Genomic DNA, 21,713 nt, shown 5'->3' with positions numbered 1-21,713 from the left:
TAAGTATTTTGCCAGGCAAATTGGCAACATATGGGTTCATACAACATAAATGTCCTAGTAGGAAGCATACATTGCAAATGCTCTGTAATGAAGTTCTCATTAATGCTTGGACTGTTCTCGTTTTTAAATTTCAGTGGGAGAATTGGGTGAAGACAAGTGACAAGCATTACGTATTCTTTACCTACTTAGATCATTTAAATTTATGATGGTTAGAAGCAGGTCCAGAGTCTATCAGTCTTTGTGTATTGCAGAACTTGACTCGATCATCCGATGGTGTCCAGGCACTTTGTCTTGATTCATGACATACTACTGCCAGGCGAGTCATAGAGTGTGTTTGGGACTGGATGACAATTCTAATTTCACACCTGGAAGCTCAGTGCTCTTAGCATGTCATTTTGTCAACTCTAGGGCCAAAGACTAATGATGATGGTTATGATTGATGGTGATGATGATGATTGATGATGATTGATGTTGTTGTTGATGATGATGATGAGATAATGATGACGATGACGATGACGACGACGACGACGACAATGATGATGATGATGATGATGATGATGATGATGATAATGATGATGATGATGTTCTCTTTTTGTTCCTCTCCACCTTCGGTGATTGTGAGGGTTGAAAACTTGCCATATTTTTCGCAGGTCTTTATTAACTGAAGAGTCTCCAGGTTCACTCCTCTCCAACCTAACTGATAGATGCTTATAAACTTTGAAACTGGTTAGATTACACCACGTGCTAGGCATTCTTTTTCTATTGCCCGGTGGATGGAGGCTAACTTCTTTTTTTTCCTCCATCTTTATTAAATTGGGTATTTCTTATTTACATTTCAATTGTTATTCCCTTTTCCAGTTTTGAGGCCAACGTCCACCTAACTCCTCCCCTTCCCCTTCTACATGAGTATTCCCCTCCTCATCCTTCCCCCATTACCACCCTCCCCACAACAATCATGTTCACTGGGGGTTCAGTCTTGGCAGGACCAAGGGCTTCCCCTTCCACTGGTGCCCTTACTAGACTATTCATTGCTACCTGTGCAGTTGGAGCCCAGGGTCAGTCCATGTATAGTAGTCCCTGGAAGCTCTGGTTGGCATTGTTGGTCATATGGGGTCTCAAACCCCTTCAAGCTCTTTCAGTCCTTTCTCTGATTCCTTCAACGGGGATTCTCAGTTCAGTGGTTTGCTCCTGGCATTTGCCTATGTATTTCCTGTATTCTGGCTGTGTCTTTCAGGAGAGATCTACATACGGTTCCTGTCAACCTGTACTTTTTTGTTCATCCATCTTATCTAGTTTGGTGGCTGTATATGTATGGGCCACATGTGTGGCAGGCTCTGAATGGGTGTTCCTTCAGCCTCTGTTCTAAACGTTGCCTCCCTATTCCCTCCCAAGGTATTCTTGTTCCTCTTTTAAAGAAGGAATGAAGCATTCGCATTTTGGTCATCCTTCTTGAGTTTCATGTGTTCTGTGCATTTAGGGTAATTGAAGCATTTGGGCTAATATCCACGTATCAATGAGTGCATACCATGTGTGTTTTTCTGTGATTGGGTTACCTCACTCAGGATGATATTTTCCAGTTCCATCCATTTGCCTAAGAATTTCATAAAGTCATTGTTTTTGATAGCTGAGTAGTATTCCCCTGTGTAGATGTACCACATTTTCTGTATCCATTCCTCTGTTGAAGGGCATCTGGGTTCTTTCTAGCTTCTGGCTCTTATAAATAAGGCTGCTATGAACATAGTGGAGCACGTGTCTTTTTTATATGTTGGGGCATCTTTTGGGTACATGCCCAAGAGAGGTATAACTGGGTCCTTAGGTAGTTCAACATATAATTTTCTGAGGAACCTCAAACTGATTTCCAGAATGGTTGTACCAGTCTGCAATCCCACCAAAAATGGAGGAGTGTTCCTCTTTCTCCACATCCTCGCCAGCATCTGCTGTCACCTGAGTTTTTGATCTTAGCCATTCTCACTGATGTGAAGTGAAATCTCAGGGTTGTTTTGATTTGCATTTCCCTTATGACTAAAGATGTTGAACATTTCTTTAAGTGTTTATCAGCCATTCGGCATTCCTCAGCTGTGAGTTCTTTGTTTAGCTCTGAACCCCATTTTTTAATAGGGTTATTTGTGGATGGAGGCTAACTTCTAGTAACAAGTTTCATTTTTGTTTTTATTTTTCCCACTCATTCTCCATAACTTTCTTTTAGGATGTTTATGGCTCTTTTCATTTCACTCATTCTTCCATCTCTTTCTTTTCCTGAGCCCCACTAGCTGCTTCTTCCTTACCATCCCCCTCATTGCTCCCAAAGTGGATACTAATAAATTCATTATCTAGTCTCTGAATCTTATACTGATTCCTCAGCTTAGATTTATACTTTCTTGCATGTTCTAGTTTGGTTAGTTAGGAAATTAATCTGTATTTTAAAAAAATTTCCACACTGAGCATCCTTTATCTGAGAAATCCAAAATCCAAAATCATTTAAAATCTCTACTTCTGGGTGCTCATGTGACACTCTATATAGAATTTTTTACTTGATAAAACTTTGTTTTGTGTATAAATTTATTTCAAATATGTATAAAAATTGCCTTCAGGCTATATGTAGGTGGTAGTACAGATAAAACCTAAATAAAATTTCTTGTTTAGACTTCAGTGCCATCTCAAGGTATGCTGTTATTTAATGGCTAGTATTTCAAAATCCTAAAGGTGAAATTTGGTTCCCAAGCACTTTGGATCAGTGTTGCTAAGTCTTTCTCAGTTTCTCTAAATTTTGAGCTTCTTTGCAACAAGAGGCATACATTTATTTCCTTCTTTATATCTCCATAGTCTATCAGAGGATTGTTGTTCCAGGGATTTTTACTTTAAAACTATTGTGGTGGTGGTGGTGGTGGTGGTGGTGGTGGTTGGAAAATTTATGCATGAGTTTGTGTCATTCATCCCCACATTCTTTCTCCTCTGGCTCCTTTCTTGTTCCTTCTCTCTCAAATCATGATCTCTTCCTTTTGAATTAGTTAAACACACACACACACACACACACACACACACTACAAGAATATGAATATATCCTATCAGTTCTATTTAATATGGTTATATGAATACATGTTTAGTTATGACTACTTGTGATTGGGTAACCTATCAGAAGGCTACTACCGAGTATCCCTCTTTTCTCAGAAAATTAATTGCCTATAGCTCTTTATCTAGGGGTGGGTCTTTATGAGACTTTCCTCATCTATGCTTGTTATCAGCTGGCATTGTCATTTGTGCATCTGGGTGACCATATTGCAAAGATTTCCTGGATGTAGATTCCCTGTTGTGTATAGAAGGCACTGTCTGGTAGCAGATGTCTTGGTCTTCTGGCTTTTACAGATTGTATGCCCCATTTCCTCAGTGTTCCTTGAGTCTTAGGAGTTGTATTGTAGATGTGTCAAGTGGGGATATGCACCCCATGGTTAGTTCTCTGCATTTTGGCGAGCTGATGATCTCTGTGATAGGCTCTGTCTATTGCAAAAAGAAGCTTCTTCGGTGAAGTTGAGAGCTATATGTATCAGTGTATGTAAGAGTAAGAATTTCAAAGGCAGTTAGTGGTTGGTTATACTGGTAGTCATGTCTCCCCATGACCTGTTATTTCACCAGTCACATGTCATTTTCTGGGTTTACAGAACCAGCTATGAATTTCCCTTGAGTATATCCTTAGGTCTAATGAGTTGTTGTTAATTATCCCATAAAGGTAACTGCCACTGTTGCACCCTTGGGGATATATTGCTATGCTACTGTTGCAGTTTGTAGGCTTGACAGCTGGGCAAATCTCTCCATTGCTTTGTTTCCTTAACAGCTTGTGTAGCACCTTCAAGTGCTATGAAAGCCACTACCTAGGGAGGTCTAGAGATAATTTTAAGTAAGGACATCAGATTCACTTTGAAGTTGAAACAAACTTTTAGAGAATCTCTCACTCAAAAATATTCCAAATTCTAGAGCAAGCTAAAATTTGCTGCATATCCTTTTATGCATAATGCCTCTTCATGTTCTGCTGTTTTCTGAGCAGTATAATTTTTTGTAGGCAGTGAACTCCAAGGGGAATATATGCAGGGAGTATAAGATTTCTTGATAAATGATCCTTTTTAGGATAGCTCTGTGTCAAATGAAAGGTGTTTGCTGTCTTCAACACTCTCATTGTAAGGAGGATGTGTAGCCTGATTCAGGCCCCGTGCATTGGAAACTAACATTCTGATTCTTCTCTATCTGCATCCTTTTCTATAACAGTGGGAACCCCTAAAGAAACATGCACACCAAGAGCTCACTTTTACAGGGAGGGGGGGGGGTCATGTTTGTTGAGCTTGGAATGACATTTTGGCTATTTTCTTTAGCAGTTTTTATTAACACAATTATTTTATTTAATAGTTTAAAATTAGAGCTAGACAGTAACCTATATTTCCTTGTAAATACTTTAGCAGATGTTTTGAAACCATATGGCTGGGCCTTTAAATTGTCATGCCGTTTCCTTCTTGTTAAATGCAAGCTGGAGGTGGTACACTCTGGGTGTATGACATATACTACAGTGTGGTAAGAATGCAAGCAACCTCATCTTCTTATATTCAGATATGTCTTTTTTACATATTTAAGAGACAAAGACTGTGAAGGAAGTGTACATGGCCCTAGGGAATGTAAACACCTGGCACATTCAGGGATCCTGGGGAATAGGATTATTTAAGGGTGTCAGCCAGGTTTATGGAGGTCTGTCCTAGGCTAGATTCCCTCATAGCATATGCTGAGAAGGGCTGTACATGCCTTTATGAAGGAATGTGTTCTTTTTTTTTTTGTTTGTTTATAGTTCTTTTTTTTTTATTAACTTGAGTATTTCTTATATACATTTCGAGTGTTATTCCCTTTCCCGGTTTCCGGGCAAACATCCCCCTCCCCCCTCCCCTTCCTTATGGGTGTTCCCCTCCCAACCCTCCCCCCATTGCCGCCCTCCCCCCCATAGTCTAGTTCACTGGGGGTTCAGTTTTAGCAGGACCCAGGGCTTCCCCTTCCACTGGTGCTCTTACTAGGATATTCATTGCTACCTATGAGGTCAGAGTCCAGGAAGAACAGGAGGGAGACAGGAAAGCACAATTAAAATGTAGCTTCTATTAGAAGAAAGACTGAACTTGTTTCCTTTGAGAGCTCCAGAGGGTTCCCATCCCTTCCCAGCTGATGGTTATGCTTCACAGCAGGCAATCTTTCAGAAGAGCTTCCATCAACTGAGGCTAATTCTCTAAAGAATAGCACAGCTAAGCACCTTTAGGGAACTTTTAGAGCAGCTCCAGTGTCCACCTCAAGGAGGAAGGAGAATGGCCTGAACTGGCAAAGCAGACTGGGAAGAACACATTACCTCCAAATTGAGAGTCAGACAGGCTAAAGGAGAGAAAACTACTGCTGCATTAGTAAGAGGAACAAGGCTCATCTGGGGAAAGGCAATGAGTGGAGGAAAAAAAATCACATTCATAATGATTTATCTTAAGTGATCCATTATGGAGGGATGGTCTCCAGACTGACAAGCAAGCACATTGTGGTCATGGTAATACAAATGCTCAAAACTGTGATTCTGGTTGATAAGCAGGACTTAGTATGGGCTTCCTGTAGCGGTTGGATACAAATATTGATTTCCTAAAACTGTATTTTTATAGAGATGAAAAGGGTCAGAAATCTTCCAGAAGATTGGATCAAAGCATTATGTATGAAGCTGAACACGATTACCTCCTGAAGAGTCTGGAGAAGAATCTAGAGATTCCCAAGGACTGCACGTATGCTGATCAGAAGGCAATAGATGAAGAGGTCAGTACCTAGGAGGGACCACTGCTCCTGGAGAGTGTGTTGATCATCAGAAAAGCCTCTCCTAGGCAGGCAGTGTTGGCTACATTGCATGCAATCTTGACAGGAAGTCCTTGTGACCTGGAAATGTATCAGGAAGTACACTGTGCTTCATACTGCTCTCAAAGACCTTATAATCTACACTCAGGAAGGATAGGCATAGAACTTGTTGGTTGATTTGTGTCTTGGGTTCTAAACCATGTCTGTTTTTGCATTATGTCATGTATAAAAGTCTGTATATTGTAGTCAGAATTCTATACTTTAGTGTCTTATACCCCATTGAAAACTTAGATCCCTGTAAAACAATATATTTAGATCCTCATAGCATTTCTTAAAACTAGAGTCTTTCTATATTTCAGCTAAAAATTTTCAAAGTATTGCTAAAATATCTAAAATTGGTTTGCCCCATTATCTTTAAACTTTTTGCCCTTTGAGCTATTGTTTATAAATGACATACTTGACAGCACAACCACTTTCAATAACAGCAATGGCACACGCGCGCACCTGTGTGCGCGTGCACACGTATACAAACACACACACACATTTACATGTGTTCATTGTATCATGAATTTGTTAGCTTCATAATTTATTTTCACGACCAAGTGTATGTACCACTGTTTTAATCGATCCTTGATATTCTGTCTTATAGGAACTATATAATCAAAATTACTAGGTATAGCTTTTTACTTTTAGAGACTTAAGCTTCTCCCTTCTCTCTGGGTATTGATCTTTATATTTATTGTAACACTGGACACAACTGGGTTTCCTCCTTAGGATATGGGTATTTTAAAAAAAAATATTTATTCACTTTACATCCTGCTTATTACCTCCTCCCCATTAACTCTTCCCAAAATCCTTTCCCCCTCCCCTCTCCTCTGAGCAGGGGGGTCCCATGGGTAGTCCCCCATCCTGGCACATTAAATATCTGGGAGCTTAGACTCATCCTCTCCCACTGAGGCCAAGCAAGGCAGCCTGGCTAGAAAAACATATCTTCTATACAGGCAACAGCTTTTGGGATTACCCCCCAACCCATGTGTTCAGGACACACATGAAGACTAACCTGTATATCTGCTACATACATGCATGGAGGCCTAGGTCTAGCCCGTATATATTCTTTGGTTGATGGTTCAGACTCTGAGAGCCCCAAGAGTCCTGTCTAGTTGACTCTGTTGGTCTTTCTGTGGAGTTCCTATCCCCTCTGAGGTTTGCCATCCTTCATCCCATTCTTCCATAAGTCCCCAAGCTCCAACCACTGTTAGGCTGTGGGTGTCTGCATCTGTCTGAGTCAGCTGCTGGGTGGAGCCTCTCAGAAGTCTGCCATGCAAGCTGTTGCCTGCAAGCAGAACAGAGTATCATTAATAGTGTCAGGGATTGGTGCTTGAGACATGGTTATTTAAAAAGTCAACATTGGAAGGAAGGCATTATGTGACCTTATTCTATAAAGGTTTTGCTTTACTTTTGGGGGGAACCTTTAGAAAAATTCCATAGTCATTTGATCTTATTCAGGTGGGAGTGGACCCCTCTTATACTTCCCTTGGAGTTTTGGTCTACTACTTTGGCAAATTTTCAGTCCCAAAACCGAGGTGAGACTGGGCTGGTCCATGCCAAGACCTGAAATATTTTTCTTATGGTGACTGTTGTTACTGCAAAGTGTTGTTGTTGTATAGAAGAAAGGCCCAATGGTTACATAATTTGGGCAAGTTATTATATAATATGTCTACTGTTTTCATTAAATGTTGGGTTGTTTTAGAATCTGAGAAGCAATACTGTAAATCTTTGATTTCTTTTAGGCATTGCAGATGGTGTTTAAGCGAGTGAAATATGAAAGAAAAGGTGACACGTTGAAGAAGTTGGCAAGAAGGGGCATTGGCTATCATCACAGCTCCATGACTAACAAAGAAAAACAGTTGGTCGAAATTCTCTTTAGGAAAGGATTCATCAGGGTGGGTCAATTTTTCATTGTAAAAGTTGAGAATGTGATTATATAAAGCAGAATATTAATGAAACAAGGAAATACAGCTATCCCTTTATATTTTTTCTCATGTAGCTATGTCTCTTGGACTGTAGATTTGGTTTCCTGAATGTGATGTTTTTGCACATGCCCTGTATCACTTAATTGGGAAAGTATCTCCATGCTGGTCTTAGCGCTGTGTCTTACTTTTTAGTTATCGTGTGGAAGGTTGGTTGATGTGGTCTTGCTAGTTGGGGGAGATTTATATACAGGTTTGGGGCAGATCCTTTCTAACGTGGTAGCCAAAATAAGAGCACAGATATCTGCCTCCTCGGGGCTTCAGCTTATCCCAGCAGAGCTTGTGGGTATGGCAATAGCTACTGATGTTTCTCCTGTTACTGATGAGGGACAAGAGGAAGGTGGACATAAATAAGTTTCAGTCCACATCCTTTCAATACATCCTAGGGAGGCTCATGACAATGATCCAGACAAGTATACAGAAGGCCTTTAGATCATTATTAACTTAATCTGAATCTTGACTAGTACTTAAACATTGATCCTGACTTCTACAAAATATCCACTTTAAATTTTGTGTGGCATAGAGTAAATGAAAGGGAGAATGGAAGGGAGAGAAAGAGAGAAAGAGGCCTGGCTAAAATAATATTGATCAGTAACTTCTTAGTCACTAATAAAGAGATGAATAACTAAACAGATTTAGGAAAGATACTAGGGAAATGTAGCTTCATCAGCGAGCACAGTTTAGGAAGGTATCTAAGGCTGTTCCTTTTCTACATGCTAAGCTTCTACTCTTTCAATGTGTGTGCTTGGTAAAGGGATTTGAAAAGATACATTTAATAAGTAGCGTGTTTTGTTTTGACACGTGTAAGCCTCGGTTACAAAACAATTAGAAAACATCACTTTATACCTTTGAGTATCATCAGAAACCTTAGCAAAACAGCGTTCAGCATAAAGAGACAGCACAAGTCAGCAAATGTTAACTACATCAGGAAGACATGAACAAGACGTTACATGGTATGAATGAACTTCGCATTCTCATCTGTTTCTTATTTCACAGCAGGAAAAGAGAACGCACTTTATTTATATAATTTCTCAATGAACTTTGGTAGATCAAATACTTGCCAGGAAGTAAGTTTATAAAAGATTTATTGCCCTCTCACAGAGAAATCTTTCTTCTCATATTCTACTTACAATCTTTACTGCGATACTTATCCTGTTCTGGATGTTCTATGTGACCCTGGAGATAACTGTAAATGATGCTTGCCCTTCTATATTGGAAAGGTTAAAAAAAACACAATATTGAGGGACACTGAGGTACAAATCCAGAGAGATAGTTGGGGATGGGAGAAGATAATTATTTTAGATGTGACCCAGAACAACTAAGATATATATATATATATATATATACATATATATATATATAATTTCTTGCAAAGCAACTAGTATTATAATGGACTCCATTAGAAAATGTGCCGTTTGTAATTACAGAATAGGAAGAAACACTGTGTGTCTTGTTCCCTAGTTTGCCCATTGTAATTTAATTGGTATCTCAAGCAGTTTTTAGCAATCACATGGAAATACCTGCATTCTACCAAAATGCTAGCATGAGGAACCACTGTTTTGTTCCTTTTTAGGTGGTGACAGCTACTAGAACACTCTCTTTGGGAATCAACATGCCCTGTAAATCTGTGGTTTTTGCTCAAAACTCGGTCTATCTGGATGCTTTAAATTATAGACAGGTATTATAATATATTAACTTACTCAATATAGTAATACTATATAGCCATGAAATAGTAAAAAAGTTAGTTTGTCACTAGTTTCCTAACATGCTCCAGTTTCTGGAGAGCACTGTAGGCTACTTGTCTGGTATTGAGGAATCTCAGGGCTGTGAGATTATGTGAGTGTTGCAAGTATGTGTGTGATCTTGGCTATGATATCCAATCTCCTCTCCTATCCGCAGAATGTGGGTGACCATCTCTACCACATAACAACATCCCAAACTAAATAAAGTGATTTTTAAAAGAGGTTCCATGTTGAAGATGATTTACTTTCAGGACAACTGAGCATGGGTTTTCTAGTCTAGATCTCTCTTTAATACTTTTCTGGACTCTTGATACACACTCTATTTCCAAACCATCTTCCACACTCCCTGGTTGCTCTACAATTTGCACACAACCCATTATTGCCACACTTTGACTAGCTCCAGGGACTGACCTAACTAGGGAAGCAAGGTAGTAAGAAAGGACAGATACACAGACACACAGAAGAGCTGGGGTCAGGTAGACTTGCCTTTTTTGATGGCGAAGCTGTATGACTTGGAAGCACAATGTGTTTATTATATATAGCTGAACAGGGAAATATGGTTATTGCATATAGCTGAATGAGCAGGCAGCTTTAACTGATCTCCTTAGGAACAGTCTCTTTAGGAAAGCAGTCTACAGGCATAACTGTGTGGAAGGAGAAAGCTAGAGTAGACCATTTCTGACACACTATCAACATCCAAACAGAAACCCGAAGAAGGATTTTCAATCCCTGTTATGGAATAAAGGGAGCTTTGCCATTCCCACGGGGCTGAGGCATTGAGTATCTTTGACATATCTGTTCCTACATCAATGGTATATATTCACATAGGACTTTGTTTATTTCCCTCAGGGCTTCCTCAGCTCCCCATGCATTTTCTTTCACTACAAAGTCTTGTTCTTCAATACTGAAATTTAGAGATATCCCCTAACATTCAAATTGTATATAACATATGTGTGTGTGTGTGTGTGTGTGTGTAACATTATTGTTAACAATACATTCTCATATACTGTTATATAATGTTAGAGAACATATTATATATCATAGAATACTGTATCAAGTAATTGCCAGAAAGTAGCAATTATATCTATTATACACCATATGATATATCCATTGTATTAGATATATAATCTTATAAATAGATATAGTTCTGTACAGCATTATACAAATATATGGTATGATTAATGATGCACGGGATGACAGATATATTATGTAAAATAGCTCTGCTTCAGATTTGATGAATTTCTCAGGTTTAAAATGGGTTATTCATAGTTAACCTCCATAAGCAGCATACTTGGCTCAAAAGGAATGTAAAAGGCTTAATCTCTTTACACCCTCGTAGGAAAAATACTCAGGTGATTCTCACAACATGATTCTGCTATATTTCCAGATGTCTGGCCGGGCCGGAAGACGAGGGCAAGACCTGCTGGGTGACGTCTACTTCTTTGATATTCCACTGCCCAAAATAGGAAAACTCATAAAATCCAAAGTTCCTGACCTGAGAGGACAGTTTCCTCTCAGTATCACACTCATCCTAAGACTCATGCTGCTGGCTACCAAGGCAGATGACCTAGAGGATGGCAAGGCAAAGGTTCTGTGTCCCCTGCTTGGGCCTCTGTCTTCACTGCTGGCCTGGCTGAAATCAGCTCGACTGTGCTTTTATTTGGCTTTCCATGCCTTCAGCGTTCTCTAGAGGGGAGTGGGGGAAACTGGGGAGCAGAGTGACAAATTCTGTGTGTTTCCATGATCAGACAAAGTTTATGACCGGGTGGGCACAAAGATTTGGCCATGGTCAGTCTCTTCATGTATGATAGACACCATTACGTTGTACCGAAGGACTCCAGCTATGATCTGTTTCTGCTGTTCAGAAGCAAGAAAGATTCTTTTTTTTTGATAAGTGTAAAGTAACAGATTTTTTTATAACACAAAATTCCAATTCATTCAGAATGTTTAGGAAATATAGAAAACTAAAAAAAAAAAGGAAAGAAAACAAAAGATCCCATGCCTGGTTCTACCAAATGGTCCCCTGATTATTATTTTGTTGTTCTTGATTTACAGACATTTTTCAAAGTCATGATCACACATATTATAAGGCAGTGGACATCAAAATATTATCAGAACATTGTCTTGATGCTTTAGGGTCAGGTAACAGAGAGTCTGAGACTGTGAATTGGAAACTCACAATTAGATGATTTGATTTCCACTTTAGTAACAAGGCACTGCTAAAGGACGTGTGCTCATTTTCTGTTGGCTGAAACAATACCACACGTGGAGTGAATTATGAAGAGAGGTCTGTTTTAGTTCATGATTCTGGGGGTTTGATGCTGAAGGGTGGCATCTACTGAAATTCATTTTGTTTGAAGTATCCCAAGTCACAAAATATTACATACTAAACAGGAAGCATGCAGGCCTCTTTGCTCCCCTCTCCCCAGCCCCTGTTCTAACTCTAGAAAAATCATGAGGATTTCAACATGGGAGCCCTCTAATCTTAAGACTTCCTCTGATTTTTATTTACCTCCTAAGTCCCAGCTCTCAATATGTAGCCAGCACAGAGAGTAGATTTCATCATGATCTAGGGACCACATTCAAGCCACAGCAGGACCTGTACTTCCTAATTCTGTGTATGAAATATTATAACCAGTTTAGTCAGAGATTGCTTATGGGACTAAGAATTCCTGGATATTCCCAAAGGGTCTGCTGGTTTTGCAAAGCGTTGTTTTGGAAAGTTTCTTCATTTTTGTGTTTTTTAAAATGTCTTCTTTCCCTCCCTCCCTCCCTCCCTCCTTCCCTCCTTCCCCTTTTTCTCCCTCCCCCCTCATGTGTGTGTGTGTGTGTGTGTGTGCATGTCAAGGCACAGACATGGCAGGCCAGAGAACAAGCAGAGGACAATTTGCAGGAAGGAACCTGTTTTCCTCTTTCCTTCTGGGACCCCCAGTCCTGGATATCTAACTGGTTGTACATCTTGGACACAAGTGCCTTTACCCACTGAGCCACCATATTGGCCTGTTTTTCGGTTCTAAAAAACATCTTCTAATAAGACATATTATTAATTTAATAATAGTTTAATATTACAGAATGTTTTATTTCACTCATTTACTTATTATAAAGTAAAATATTTTATTTTACTTATTTTTATAGTATATGTATGATTGTGTGTATACATGTAACTGTCACACAGATGTCCGAGAGCCCTCGTGGAGTTCAGAGGCTCATGGCTTTCACCTGGATTCAAGAGATTGAACGCTCATCTCTAGGCTTGTACACAAGCCCTTTACCCACTGAGCAATCTCTCTGACCCCTTATTATTTTTCAGACAATTATTGGGGAGGGTGCATTTTCTGTGCCTTGGCAATTTTGAAAAGTCTGACGTGAAGTCTGTGCTTGCTTGCGCCCACTTTTAAGCGTGGACATAATCTCTTCAGACCATGCTTTCTAAACTATGTATCCTTTTATCATGGTATTTCATGACTGTGTGTGTCATGTGCTTTGACTACATACTCTCTCCATTTGTCTGTTGTATACCTCAATTTCCTACCACTGCTTGGTCTCCTTCCCATCGTAAACACTCTCTTTGACTGCCACACACATACATGTTTAAATCTAGAGACTCACTAAGAGGAAGCATCTCTTGTGCTGCTTTGGCTACGTCTTAGCCCTTAGGGTTGGGTGTGTCCTAGAGGACATGTGGTCCATCTCCTAGCTGTGGCCATCAGGCTAGTCTCCTTCCTCACACGGCTAATTTGTCTGTTTTCTTCCTGCCTACATAGTAATGCGAGTCTTCTGTTTTGGCTTATTTCTTTCCCCAAGCTCTACTTCCTGAAAAGTAATTTATACATGACTACTTAGCTGCTTTGGATGATACGGTTCTGTCTGGCTCTGCAGTTGGTTTTACAGTGAGTCGGTTACATATGTTCTTCACTACTGAATTTTACGTACAATGGGGTCAATGTGGAGAATATATGTAACCTTTTCCTAACTATTTTCAAGTAGTTTTTGGACTACAAAGCTCTCAGATTATATGTTTGTCAATGGCCTCATTTTATTCAGGTTCTTTTTCAGTAAGTCATTATATATTATATATACATATGTATATATGTGTGTATATATATATATATATATATATATATATGAAGTTCTGGTTCCCTTTTTCCTCAATTACTTTTTTATTATGAGAGAACATAACATTTGACTTTTGGATTACTAATTTAGATCTTTATATTGTCAATTCTATTTATTTTATTGTCATTGTTTGTGGAAGGGTCTCATGTAGTCTAAGCTGGCTTTGAACTCACTTCAGATTTGAACTCCTGATTCTCTTGCTTCCACCTCCTGAGTATGCTTGGATTATAAGCATGTGCCACCGTGTCTGGATCGACTCTGTTCTTTAGGAGCACTCTCATAGATTCTGATTATATTTTACTTCTGAGAGCATCCAAGGAGCCCTCCCCAGAGAAAATTAGCATACAGAACAGTAATGTTCTGAAATGCAGGTGGCATCATCCAGTATGCGGAGGTTCTTGATAGAATAAGAGGAAACTTTTAATGCAGTCTTGCTGTGAGGGGAGCAGCCTCATCACTGCAGACCCAGCGTAATGGAGCGAAGCAAGCTATGCATTGAAACTACTTTTTTCCTTCATTAGTTTATTTTTTCACTTTACATCCCAATCACAGCCTCCCAATCTCTCTTCCCATTACCCGCTCCCTCCTTCTCAGAGAAGGGTAAGCCCCCATTGGGTACCACTCTACCCCAGAACATCCAGCCAGAACAGGATTAAGCGTATCCTCTCCCACTGAGACCAAACCAGGCATCCACTTTTAAAACCATGTGCCAAAAATAAATTGCTCCTCATTTAAGTTGCTCTGCTCAGGTATTTTGTGGTAGCAGTGAAAATATGAATGCGTCATGCTAGTATGATGTTAATGATAAGGCCCATGGACACAGTGAACACAGTTCCTCTCCCAACACTCCCTTGGTTCTTTGTTGCTCCTCTGATTCCAGCACACATGGAGAAGGGTGCGGGAATAGAGGTAACTTTGGTTTCCTCCATAACACATTGTCAAGCAGGTGGTGAGCTCACACCTTTCTTTTGCCTCCAGTACTCCCTCTGTCCCACACACATGTATGTACAAGATGACCAATAAAATAGTTCTTTCTTGTTTTGTGTGTGTGTGTGTGTGTGTGTGTGTGTGTGTGTGGTTGTGTGCGTGTGTTTTACCAAAGGACAGCTGAGCTTCTTCCTGTATTCTAGAAACTCCAATCTAAGGCAGACAGGTTTGCATTTGACTGAGGCTAAGAACCTTGGCCTTTATTCTGACTTCACAGGTAGTTAAGTGAGAAGTTGAATACCACACACACACACACACACACACACACACACACACACACACACCATGCTGCTTGACACTTGAAATGAAGCACTTGAATATTACTGATACAAAATATTATATCTAGCTTCCTCCCACCACTCAACCCTCGTAACTTGCTCACTGCAAGCTCTGAAATGGTCTTTTCTGCTCATACTGTTTGGAGACAGTTTTGTCTTAGTCACTTTTCTGTCAACGTGATAGGACCATGATGAAGGCAAGTCATAGAAAGACAGTAGTTTACTGGGGACTTCAGAGTCTATGACCATCATGGCAGGAGCAGGGCAGCAGGAAGGCAGGCATGGCACCGGAGAATGGCGGAGAACTCACATCTTGAGACAGTATCACAGGGTAGAGACAGAGAGCTAACTGTGATTGTCCTGGGCTTTTACAAACTCAAAGCTTCCTTCCAAAGCAGTTCCATGCCCTGGGGAGTGAGCATCCAAGTACATGAGCCTATTCTCATTCAAACCGCCACGCTGGTCTTTTGTGTGTTCAAGGAAATAGATTCTGGGTTTGAGAATGTCCTGTAGAATGAAGGAAATTGTACTAAATCTGGTTGGATTTTGTGTACTGCTGCTGTGCTTCATGGTATTATTCATATCCTATACTGTTGGGGACAGGGGGACAAAAAGGAGCCTTTAAGGACATCCTTTTTTCCTTGTGTGTTGTAGTCAGGGGGAGACAACATTTGAAGGAGTACAGTAGTAAAAAGGAGATCTCACAATGTTTCTCTGTTCTCTAGAGGTATAGATCTTATTATTCAAATATATACACAGATATACACACATATTTATAGATATATACACATATATAGATATATAATGTTTGTGTGTTTGAATATGTGATATGTGTAACTTAGCCTATGTTATTTTTTAAAGATATTTCATTCACTTAATGTTGCTAAATTAAATTGCTTTTTTTTGTAGGCACTGTCAGTGCTGAAACACTCGTTGTTATCCTTCAAACAACCCCGAGCCACAGACATGTTAAAGCTTTACTTTTTATATTCTTTGCAGTTCCTGGTGAAAGAGGTATGGACCGACCCTGCCTTTCTCCCTCCCCATCCTCTGTGTGTAATAGATTTGCTATTATCTAGATTTTTTTTTAAGCAGCAGACCTTTGATTTTTACATCTATTTTTTAAAAATGTGTTTGTGTGTGTGTGTGTGTGTGTGTGGCGCACGCGCCTGTAGACACAAGAAGAGGGATATGAGAAGCCTCAAACTGGACTTACAACTAACTCTGAAGCTTGATGTGGAAAACTGAGTCAGGTCCTCTGGAAGAGCAGAATGTGCTCCTCACTGCTGAGCCATCTCTCCAGCCCTAGATTTTGGGGTTTTAACCCCATTGAATTGTTGTTACTTGTCATGCATATAACTATTATTATGAACTATTTTAAACTGACAATGAGTAATTGACTTGTTATTAGTTCTGTGAGTTGAGCCAAGCTAACAAATTATCTTTGTTCTTTAGGGACATATAGATCAAGAAGGTAATCCTACAGGGTTTGCTGGCCTTGTCACACATCTACATTACCATGAACCTTCTAATCTTGTGTTCGTCAGTTTTCTTGTAAAAGGCCTTTTCCATAAACTTTGTCAGCCAACAAGTAAAGGTAAGTTTGAGGTCTGTGTTGTCTGTGTGTCAGTGTAGAATCAAAGTAATGTTGTCATATCATTAGCATATAAATAATATATCTTATTAGTATATGGGTATATATCAAATAGTATATAATATGGTACATATAGGTACACCACATACACACACACACACACACACACACACACACACAATCTTCTCTGATTTGTGGAAGGTAAATATTTCAGAAAAATGTTTATTCAACTGTTACTTAAGGGTTCACCAGTTTAAAATAATGATGTATGTGTGAGAGTCTTATTATTGTGTATTTAAAGTAAAAGTTTAATGATATAAAAGAGAATGATAATTTCTTTTATTTCTTCAGTGAATATTTATTGAGCTCCTATACATGTAGTTGTGAGTTTTAAAATACATTATTAAAGTATTTTCTTTTTTTCCATCTTTATTAACTTGGCTATTTCTTATTTACATTTCAATTGTTATTCCCTTTCCCAGTTTCCAGGCCAACATCCCCCTAACCCCTCCCTGTCCCCTTCTCTATGGGTGTTCCCCTTCCCATCCTCCCCCCATTACCTCCCTCCGCCAACAATCATGTTCACTGGGGGTTCAATCTTGGCAGGACCAAGGACTTCCCCTTCCACTGGTGCTCTTACTAGGCTATTCATTGCTACCCATGCAGTTGGAGCCCAGGGTCAGTCCATGTATACTCTTGGGGTAGTGGCTCAGTCCCTGGAAGCTCTAGTTGGTTGGCATTGTTGTTCATATGGGGTCTCAAGCCCCTCAAACTCTTTCAGTCCTTTCTAAGATTACTTCAACGGGGGTCCCATTCTCAGTTCAGTGGTTTGCTGCTGGCATTCGCCTATGTATTTGCTGTATTCTGGCTGTGTCTCTCAGGAGAGATCTACATCCGGCTCCTGTCGGCCTGCACTTTTTGCTTCATCCATCTTATCTAGTTTGGTGGCTGTATATGTATGGGCCACATGTGGGGCAGGCTCTGAATGGGTGATCCTTCTGCCTCTGTTCTAAACTTTGCCTCCCTATTCCCTGCCAAGGGTATTCTTGTTCCTATTTTAAAGAAGGAATGAAGCATTCGCATTTTGGTCATCCTTCTTGAGTTTCATGTGTTCTGTGCATTTAGGGTAATTTGAGCATTTAGCTAATATCCACTTAGCAATGAGTGCATACCATGTGTGTTTTTCTGTGATTGGGTTACCTCACTCAGGATGATATTTTCCAGTTCCATCCATTTGCCTATGAATTTCATAAAGTCATTGTTTTTGATAGCTGAATAATATTCCATTGTGTAGATGTACCACATTTTCTGTTCCATTCCTCTGTTGAAGGGCATCTGGGTTCTTTCTAGCTTCTGGCTATTATAAATAAGGCTGCGATGAACATAGTGGAGCACTTGTCTTTTTTATATGTTGGGGCATCTTTTGGGTATATGCCCAAGAGAGGTATAGCTGGATCCTCAGGCAGTTCAATGTCCAATTTTCTGAGGAACCTACAGACTGATTTCCAGAATGGTTGTACCAGTCTGCAATCCCACCAAAAATGGAGGAGTGTTCCTCTTTCTCCACATCCTCGCCAGCATCTGCTGTCACCTGAGTTTTTGATCTTAGCCATTCTCACTGGTGTGAGGTGAAATCTCAGGGTTGTTTTGATTTGTATTTCCCTTATGACTAAAGATGTTGAACATGAGAATGATAATTTTATAGACAAATTATAGACTTACAAAATTAAGATAAGTGAAGTTAACTAAATATTAGTAGGGGTTTCATTTTGTGCCAATAATTTTAATGTACTCAGTACTACAAATGTAACTTGAAAAGTGCATTGTCACTAGGATTCAGAATATATTGAATGATACATAATAATTATAAGGCATTTCCTTGTAATTAAATATAATATATGATCAGTTTTGAGTAACAATATAAGAAAGCATTGTTAAAAATAGAAAACGCAGGGGTTGGGGATTTAGCTCAGTGGTAGAGCGCTTGCCTAGCAAACGCAAGATCCTGGGTTCGTTCCCCAGCTCCGAAAAAAAAAAGAAAAAAGAAAAAAAAATAGAAAACGCAAAAGTCTACCCACAAATAATCACTATTAATATCTGTGAACATTATTTGGGACACAATTTTCTTTGAATATAGTTGTATAGTAGGTCAATAACTAATATTGAATTCATTATGTGATCTAGGTCAATTTAGACATATTAAATTTTTTCTCAAATTGGACAAAATTTTAAAAATGAATTCCATAAAGTTTTATGAAAAACCTTTGAATCCTACATTTCAAAATAAAATTTTTATACATCTTTGAAGTAAATATTGCCCTTTCATAATATGTGTGCTTGTATGTGTGTAATGGTCCCTTCAATGTCTCTTACTTTGGTTTCTGTCACTAAGTAATGGAAATACTTTTAATGTCTTTATGCTTTAAAAAAATGTATCATGTTGTGACCACTCAGAAAGTTCTGTTCCCCAAAAATTTGTTAAAGAAGTCATTTCAGGCAACCGGAAATGTGGTTGTGTTTATTGTTGTTGATGGGGGGGGTCTAAAATAGATAACTTTATAAAGGATGCATCGAGGTGTTAAACAGACTGGTTCTTACCCTTTAAGAAGTCCGAGCTAGGGGCTGGGGATTTAGCTCAGTGGTAGAGCGCTTACCTAGGAAGCTCAAGGCCCTTGGTTCGGTCCCCAGCTCCGAAAAAAAGAACCAAAAAAAAAAAAAAAAAAAAAAAAAAAAAGAAGTCCGAGCTAATACTCAAACATAACTAACCCGATGCTAGACTCTAAGTTTTTGGGACCATCACAACTTTTTAAGCACTCACACTGTTCATGTGTGGTTGGAGTGCAGGGCCTCATGTGAGCTGTGGCTCCATTTGAGTGGAGGAAGGTTATCTGTGGGTTTAGTTTTGGATATTTTGTTGGTAGGCACTGCGATGTCATAGGAGTTTGTTGAAGAGGAGAGAGGCTGAGAAGGTTTGAATGAGAATGGCCCCCATATGCTGAATACTGGCTCACAGGGAGTGGCAGTATTTGAAAGAATTGGGAAGTATAGCCTTGTTATATGAAGTATGTCAGTGGGGAATGGGCTTGGAGGTTTCAAAAGCCCATGGCAAGTCCAGAGTCTTTCTCCTTCCCGCTGCCTGTGAATCTGATGTAGGACCCTCAGCTACATCTCCAACGCCATGTGTGCCTGAGTGCCACCATGCTCCTCAACATCATGACAGTGGCCTAAACCTCTGAAACTGCAAACATGCACCAATTAAATGCTTTCTTTTTATAAAAGTTGCCATGGTCATGATGTCTCTTTGCAACAATCAAACAGTAGCCAAGACAGAAGTGGGAACCAGAGTGTGGTATTGCTGTGGACTTTGGATTAGGAAAGTTGTGTAGCATTTTAAGTGGGCCTTAATAGGCCATAGTAGTAGGACTGGGAGAGACAGGGGTGCTAAGAATAATGTAGATTATAATAGCTCAGCTCAAGAAGTTTCAGGGGAGACAAATATTAGTGGCCTGGAGACCATTTTTGTGATATGTTGGCAAAGAATTTTCTGCTCTTATTCAAAAAAAATATTTCAGAGACTAAATTGAAGAATTCTGGATTACTGACATTAGCAGAGATGTCAGTGCAACCTAGCGTTGACTGTATTTTGTGGTTTTTTTTTCATTTTTCTGCAGATCTATAAAGAAAAGGAGCAAGCTTCACAAAGAGAAAGACAAAATAAACAGTTTGAGGAGAAAAGGAGCACCAGGAAGTGTAATGGAGCTAGATCTAGTGCTCAATGACATAAAGACTTTAAAGAAAAGCCTGATGCTAAATGGGATAAAGGGAGCAGTGAACCCTGGGAAATACTCTACACTGCCAAGCTTTTAACTTGTGAAAAGGAATTAAAGAGACACTTAAGCAGTGAAGGGAACCAACAGCAGCTGGAAGCTAACACAGACATAATTCTAGAAGAGGGCAACGTTCTAGCCCTAGCAGGTAGTAGAACTCAGCTTTAAAGTCAAGAATACAAGAAAGAGATTGTGGAACCTCTGAGACTAAGAAAAGCTCTTGAAGCCAGGCATGTGTCAGGGGTGTGTTACCACACAGAGGCTCATCCAGGCCATCACATGAACCTCTGAAGGTGAAGCATGGATTGTGTTGGAGACCCCAAGAATAGTGAGCAGGATTTTAGGTTGTTCCTGAAGAACTTTATAGGGATTGCACTCTCTAGAATCCATAAGGGAAAGATACTACTGGGATTAGCATGTAGTAAATGTACTAATAGATCTGATGCTGCTCCTCATTAGCTTGGCAAGTGGCAGTAGCAGGATCTATGTGCTGACTTGAATAGGAATGGCTCCCACAGGCTTGTATATTTGAATGCATGGTCATTCGGGAGTGGCACTACTTGAGAGGGATCAGGAGGTGTATCATTATTGAAGTATTTCACTGGGAGTAGGCTTTGGAGCTTTGAAGTCTCAAGCCAGGCCTTCGGGCTCCCTCTTCCTGTTGCCTGATCGTTCAAATGTTGAACTCTTAACTGCTTCTTCAGCACTATGTCTGCCTGAGTGTCACCATGCTCCCTACCATGTTGGGGTTGGTCTAAACCTCTAAAACTGTAGACAGCTACAATTTCTTTTATGAGTTGCCATGGTCATTTTGTCTCTTGGTCACAGCACACTGACCAACACAGAGACAGTGTTATAAATTTGGTCATTCACTGGGAGATGGGCCAAATTGAGCAAAATGTAAATCTGACCATGAAGTAATTCGTAGCTGGAAAGAGAAGGATGTTAATGAAGGTAATAAGTGTGAATGCAAAAGCTCAGAAGAGAAGCAGCTGCAGGAAAAGTTAGTCTACAGTTGCTATGAAGTAAACATAAGAATTTAAACGCAGCAACTTAACCTAACTCATATATATATAAATGAATGACATGGACTTCCTTTTGAACAGATTCAAAATGCTTTTCTGAAGATGTAATGGAGAAGCTAGTTTTAGTATTAGCAAATCTTTTTGGAAGAAGATATATTCCAGCCAAGTTCCACGAGGCTCACCCTAAGTTTTATCAATCAAAGGTAAAAATCTTCTGACTAAATTAATTAATAATAGTACACAGATTCTATCAGAAATGTTTTAAAG

General features: G+C 39.6%; 1 protein-coding gene across 6 annotated transcripts in view; it reads left to right on the top strand.

Annotated features, from left to right (window-relative positions):
• LOC134478918 (probable ATP-dependent RNA helicase DDX60) overlaps positions 1-21,713 on the top strand; it is a 123,367-nt gene that overhangs the window by 90,860 nt on the left and 10,794 nt on the right. For 4 of the 6 annotated variants that reach the window (XM_063275960.1, XM_063275961.1, XM_063275962.1 and 1 more), the window contains 7 exons: positions 5,664-5,811; positions 7,638-7,790; positions 9,451-9,555; positions 11,007-11,207; positions 15,910-16,014; positions 16,456-16,597; positions 21,528-21,649. In XM_063275960.1, the coding sequence (XP_063132030.1) occupies positions 5,664-5,811; positions 7,638-7,790; positions 9,451-9,555; positions 11,007-11,207; positions 15,910-16,014; positions 16,456-16,597; positions 21,528-21,649 (976 nt within the window). Of the gene's footprint in view, positions 1-5,663; positions 5,812-7,637; positions 7,791-9,450; positions 9,556-11,006; positions 11,208-15,909; positions 16,015-16,455; positions 16,598-20,265; positions 20,562-21,527; positions 21,650-21,713 lie in introns of those variants that run through there. The other 2 variants (XM_063275964.1, XM_063275963.1) reach the window with 2 other exon arrangements.

Source organism: Rattus norvegicus, chromosome 16, assembly GCF_036323735.1.
Source record: "Rattus norvegicus strain BN/NHsdMcwi chromosome 16, GRCr8, whole genome shotgun sequence".
In the NCBI taxonomy this organism is placed as follows: Eukaryota; Metazoa; Chordata; class Mammalia; order Rodentia; family Muridae; genus Rattus; species Rattus norvegicus.
Note: the sequence above shows the minus strand (reverse complement) of the source record. Positions and strands in the feature narration are given on the sequence as shown.